The sequence below is a fragment of the Bombus affinis genome, unplaced genomic scaffold (genome assembly GCF_024516045.1).
Source record: "Bombus affinis isolate iyBomAffi1 unplaced genomic scaffold, iyBomAffi1.2 ctg00001281.1, whole genome shotgun sequence".
Taxonomy (NCBI): domain Eukaryota; kingdom Metazoa; phylum Arthropoda; class Insecta; order Hymenoptera; family Apidae; genus Bombus; species Bombus affinis.
This window is the reverse complement of record NW_026109652.1, coordinates 10,001-16,677: the sequence shown is the minus strand read 5'-3', so window position 1 is coordinate 16,677 and position 6,677 is coordinate 10,001. Positions and strand designations below refer to the sequence as shown.

General features: G+C 15.2%; 2 protein-coding genes and 2 pseudogenes across 2 annotated transcripts; all 4 read right to left on the bottom strand.

Moving 5' to 3' along the window:
• Nucleotides 1–194: 194 nt before the first annotated feature.
• LOC126928666 (cytochrome c oxidase subunit 3-like) lies at nt 195–1,003 on the bottom strand. The gene is given in 1 exon segment (XM_050744268.1): nt 195–1,003. A coding segment is annotated over 1 exon segment (783 nt). The 3' UTR covers nt 195–220.
• LOC126928667 (ATP synthase subunit a-like) lies at nt 560–1,681 on the bottom strand (annotated as a pseudogene).
• LOC126928668 (cytochrome c oxidase subunit 2-like) lies at nt 560–2,633 on the bottom strand (annotated as a pseudogene).
• A 154-nt stretch (nt 2,634–2,787) lies between these two features.
• Nucleotides 2,788–3,683, bottom strand: LOC126928665 (cytochrome c oxidase subunit 1-like; the record flags this gene model as incomplete). Its single annotated transcript, XM_050744267.1, is given in 1 exon segment — nt 2,788–3,683. A coding segment is annotated over 1 exon segment (771 nt), but the record flags the coding sequence as incomplete, so codon positions are not given.
• Nucleotides 3,684–6,677: the final 2,994 nt, after the last annotated feature.

The window sequence follows — 6,677 nt, the reverse complement described above, 5'->3', positions numbered from 1 at the left end:
ATTCATATGGAAGATTTTTTTCAAAATTAATTTTTTTAATTATTGATAAAAATTTATTTAAGAATAAAATAATTAAAATAATAATTAAATTTAATAAATAAAAAATTATAATATTAATTAAATATATTAAGTTATTTTAAATTTTTTAATTGGAAATTAATTGTAATAATTATACTATATATTTATTTAATTTATTAATAAAAATTAAATATAAGAAGATTTAATTTATTAAGATATAATAAAATATATAAATAAATAATCAAATTACATCTACAAAATGTCAATATCAAATTGAGAATTCAAAATTAATATGATGGATTGATGAAAAGTGGTTTTTACATATTCGAATAAAAGAATATAATAACATTAAAGTTCCAATAAGAACATGAATTCCATGAAATCCTGTTGATAAATAAAAAATTGATCCAAAGATTCTATCATTAATACAAAAAAATGAATTATAATATTCGAATATTTGTATAAAATTAAAATAAAATCCTAAAATAATTGTAAATATTAAATTTAAAATACTTGATTTTGATTTATTATTTAATAAGTAATAATGTCTTAATGTAACAGTAAATCCTGATGTAATTAAAATAATAGAATTTAATAAAGGAATTTCAAATGGATTAAAAAATTTAATTATAGAAGGAGGTCAAGAAAAATTAATTTCGATTGAAGGAGAAATTGAATTATGAAAGAAAGTTCAAAAAAATGAAATAAAAAAAAATAATTCAGAAATAATAAATATAATTATTCTAAATTTTATTATTGAAATAATTGATAATGAATGTATTCCTTGAAATGTTCTTTCTCGAATAATATCTCGAAATCACATTAGAGAAACTAAAATTAATATAATTAAGTTTATAATTATTAATATTAAATTATTTGAATAAATTCATAAAATTGTTCTTAATATTAAGTTTATTAAATTTATAGATGAAATAAGAGGTCAAGGACTAATAGTTACTATATGAAATGGAAAATTTTTTTTCATTTAATTTGATTCTGAGAAATATAATGTTAATAAAATTGAAAATACATAAGCTTGAATTAAAGCTATAGAAATTTCTAAGGTTAATAATATATTTTGAATAATTAATGAAATTGGGGATAATAGAAAAAAATTTATTATAAAATTTCTTAATAAAATTAAAATTAAATGACCTGAAATTAAATTTGCCGATAATCGAATAGATAAGGTTCAAGGTCGAATTATTAATCTAATTAATTCAATAATTACTATAAAATTTATTAAAAATTTTGGTGAATTTAATGGAACTAAATGTCTTAAAGTTTTAATAGGAAAATTAATAATTGAATAGATTATAAATCTTATTCATAAAGATAAAGATATTGATAAATTAAATAATAGATGTCTAGTTGATGTAAAAATGTAAGGAATTAATCTAAATAAATTTAGTAATATAATATAGATTATAATTCTTAAAAATATAATAATATTTATAATATATTTATTTGATATAATTATTTTGTATTCATTGAATAGATATTTAATAAATAATTTAAAAATTATTATAATTCGTGATGGAATTAGTCAATATATATTAGGAAAAATAATAATTGGTATAAATATAAAAATTCAGTTTAATTGAAAATAATTATTAATTGATGGATCAAAAGTTTCAAATAAATTTATCATAATCATTTTCATTTTTTATAAATAATTTTTTTTTTAAAATTTTTAATTTTAAAATTTAATATTATAGAATTTAATAAAATTATAATTGAAATTAAACAAATTATGCATATTAAAAAAATAATTAATCAATTAATAGGTATTATTTGTGGAATTCATTAGAAGTAAATTTTAATTACTATAATTGATTTAAAAGATCAATTCTTAATTTCAGACATCTAATGGAAGAAAAATAATAAATTAAATTATTAATTTTAGAATGACAGTCTAATGTTATAAATTAACTAATTTTTCATAATATTTTTTTTTTAATTCAATTTGAAAATAATTCATAAGAAGTTCTTTCTAATATAATTGGTATAAAACTATGATTTATTCCACAAATTTCTGAACATTGACCAAAATAAATTCCAGGACGAATACAAAATAAATTTAATTGATTAATTCGTCCAGGGATTGCGTCAACTTTAATTCCTAATGATGGAATAGTTCATGAGTGAATTACATCTATTGAAGATACAATTATTCGTATTGAAATTTTAAATGGAATAATTAATCGATTATCTGTTTCTAATAGCCGAAATTGATTTATAGATTCATAATTTAATATATATGAATCAAATTCATAATTATTAAATTCTGGGTATTCATAGGATCAGTATCATTGGTGACCAATTGATTTAATTGAAAAATAAGGATTTATAATTTCATCAATATAATATAAAATTTTTAAAGATGGAAAACAGATAATTATTAAAATAATTATAGGTGTTAAAGTTCAAATAATCTCAATAGTATGATTTTTTAAAAGATTAAGATTTAAAAAATTATTTAATGAAAAATCTATAATAAAAAATATTGTTAAAGTAATAATTATTATTATTATTATTATAGTTAAATTATGAAATGAAATAAGATTATCAGAGTAAAAAGAATTTGAATCTTGAAATAAAAATATATTTCATGTAGAAATTATTAATAAATTAATTAGATTTATTTGAATTTTAAATTCAGTTCAAAATATATTGATTTATTAAAATATTAATATTAATAAAAGAAAAAAATTGTCTTTATAGTTGAATTTTAAGTTCAAAGCACTAATCTGCCATATTAATTGTAAATATTAAATTATTATTATTATTATTATTATTTAAATAAATTATTTATTGAAAATATTTTTAATTTTATTTTTTGAAATTAATGGAATTTCTAATAATGAGTGATCATAAGGTGGATAATTATTTAATCATTCAAGTGATGATTGGTTAAATTTAAATAAAATTAATCGTTTAGAAATTAATCTTTCAAAAATAATAAAAATTAAAAGTAATAATCTATTTATTGAAATTATTGCTCCAATTGAAGAGATTAAATTTCAACAATAATATGAATCTGGATAATCTGAATATCGTCGAGGTATAGATATTAGCCCAAGAAAATGTTGAGGAAAAAATGTTATATTAACACCAATAAATATTATAACAAATTGAATTTTTAATCATTTTTGATTTATTATTAAACCTGTAATTATTGGGAATCAATGAATAATACTAGTAATAATAGCAAAGACTGCTCCTATAGATAGAACATAATGAAAATGACCAACTACATAATATGTATCATGTAAAATAATATCAATTGAAGAATTAGAAAGTATTACTCCAGTTAATCCACCAATTGTAAATATTAAAATAAATCCAATAGATCAAATAACTGTAATATTAAAATTTATTTTTGAACCATGATATGTAGCTAATCATCTGAAAACTTTAATTCCTGTAGGTACAGCAATAATTATTGTAGCGGATGTGAAATATGCACGTGTATCAACATCTAACCCAACAGTAAATATATGATGAGCTCAAACAATAAATCCTAAAAATCCAATTCCTAATATAGCATAAATTATTCTTAAATTTCCAAAGGTTTCTTTTTTACCTCTTTCATTTATAATAACTTGTGAAATTAATCCAAATCCAGGTAAAATTAAAATATACACTTCTGGGTGACCAAAAAATCAAAATAGGTGTTGATATAAAATTGGGTCTCCTCCTCCTATAGGGTCAAAAAATGAGGTATTAAAATTTCGATCAAAAAGTAATATTGTAATTGCTCCAGCTAATACTGGTAGAGATAAAATTAATAAAATTACAGTAATACATACTGATCATGAGAATAAATTAATTTGATCATAATTTAATGAAAAATTTTTTATTAATAAAATAGTTACAATAAAATTTAATGATCCAATAATAGAAGAAATTCCTGATATATGCAATGAGAAGATTGCAATATCAATTGATGGTGAAGAATGAAATAAATAAGAAGATAAAGGGGGATAAATAGTTCATCCTGTTCCTACATTAGGTGTAAATAAATTTCTTAATAATAATATAAATAATGATGGGGGTAATAGTCAAAATCTAATATTATTTATTCGAGGAAAAGCTATATCTGGTGATCCTAATATTAATGGAATTAAGTAATTACCAAATCCTCCAATTATAAATGGTATAACTATAAAAAAAATTATTAAAAATGCATGTCTAGTTACTAAAGAATTATAAATTTGATCATTATTAATTCATATTCCTGGATGACTTAATTCTATTCGAACTAATAAACTTATTGATGAACCAATTATTCCTGATCATATAGCAAAAATAAAATATATTATTCCAATATTTTTATGGTTAGTTGATATTAATCATTTTTTTATTAAGATTTATTAATTTATTAATATTTTTAATTTTGAAGATTAATAGTTTAAAATTAACTTAAAATCTTTTTAAATTTAATATTTAGTATTATGTCTGAAAAAGAAATAAATTGTAAATTTATTAATGAAAATTGAAATTTTTCTAATACTAATTAGTATTTATTTTTAATATATATATATATATATATATATATAATAATAATAAATCAAATAAATATTTAATATAGTTTAAAAAAAAATTTTAAATTGCAAATTTAAGGATTAAATTATTAAATTTATATTAAATTAAGTTAAATAATATAAAGGTAAATGAATAAGTTATTAAAATGAATAAAGAAATTTTTTTAATATTAATAAAATTAATATTAGATATTTTATTAAATTTAAATTTTAAAATTAAGAATTTAAATAGAATAAAATAATTTCAAAGTATTAATATTCTTGATAATATAAAAATAAAAATTAAATTATTTCTAAAATTTGTATTTAAAAAATAAATGAATTCTCATTTTATTATAAATGTTAAAAATAATGGAAATGAAGCATATATAAATAATATAAAAATTAATAAATAGTAAGAATTTAATGAAATATTATTAAAATTTAAATTTTTAATATTATAAAATTTTAAAATTAAAATTAAATTAAGAAATGAAGTTAAATAAATAATTATAAATAATAAAAATAAATTTTTATTTCTATAAATTATTAAAATAAATAATAAAGAATTAAAGATTGATGAGCATCCAAATAATTTTTTGATAGAAAAGTTTAAATTTGTGTATAATGAAATAAATAAACTATTTAAAAATAAAAAGGTGATTATAGTTGGTGAAAGATTAATAATTGAGGAAAAAAAATAAATAGGAATAAATTTTATAAATGTTGAAATAATAAAAATTTGTCTTCATGAGGATTTATTATAAATAAAAATTATTCAAAAACAAAATGGAAATATTCCAATCTTTCTAAATATAGAAATTATTAATATTAAATTAATATCAGGATTTTTAAAAGTAAATAGTTGAGTAAAATTAAATGAAATAATTATAATTGTTATTAAACTTGAAATTGATGAAATTATAAAATATAAAATTCTAACAATTTTGTTTGTTGATTTAATATTAATTAATCTAATTATAATAATAGTAGAAAATTCTATTGATAATCATTGAATATAAATTCTAGATGAATTTATTAATATAAAAAATAAGGTTATAATAGAAATTAAATAAATTAAGTTTAATTTATTCATTAAAATTAATATTTAAATTTTTTAAAAATAAATATTTTATATAAAAATTTATAATTTAATAATAGAATTAATTCTATTAGAATTCAAGTTCTTATTATATATTTATTCATGGGTATGGTATTAAATACACTATGTTTTATTTAATACAAGTAATAGTATAACTTAAAATATATACATTAATATCTTATCAAAATATCTCTTTTTCAGACATATTACTTATATATATATATATATATATATATTTATGAATAAATAATTTAGATATATTATTATTATTATTATTAATTATTATTAAATGCAATTTAATTGTTATAAATATTAACTAATATCCAATAAATTAAAATTTAATAAATTAATAATTATAAAATATAAATAAAATTTAAATATTTTTTTGTATAATATATATATATATATATATATATATATATATTAGAAATTATATAAAAATTTATAAAATTTATCGATAGGGTATGAGCCTATAAGCTTAAATTAGCCTATTATATATATATATATATATATAAAGTATAAATGTATAAAATGTAAATATTAAAAAAAAAAATTAATTAAATTTTATAATTGGAAATTTATATAAAAATTTAAAAAATTTATCGATAGGGTATGAGCCTATAAGCTTTAATTAGCTTATTATATAAATATTAATTTAATTAATATTTTTAAAAAAAAAAGATTAACTTATATATATATATATATATATATAAATAGTAAATTTAATAAATAAATAATTTTTTATTTAATAAATAATGGAGGATTATTTATTGAAAAATATAAAAATTATTGATTATATTTATATTTATAATTAAAATTTATTTTTAGATTATAAATTTAAATTAAAATTTTTTAAAAAAAAATATTAAGTTAATTTATTTAAATGAATTTTTTTTTTTAATGAAATTGTTATATATAATTAATAAAATTTAATAAATTTAAAATTTTATATTAAATAAATTTTAATTTTTATTTTATTAAAGTATTTTAATATAAGATTTTAAATTTAAAAAATTAATTTTATTTATATA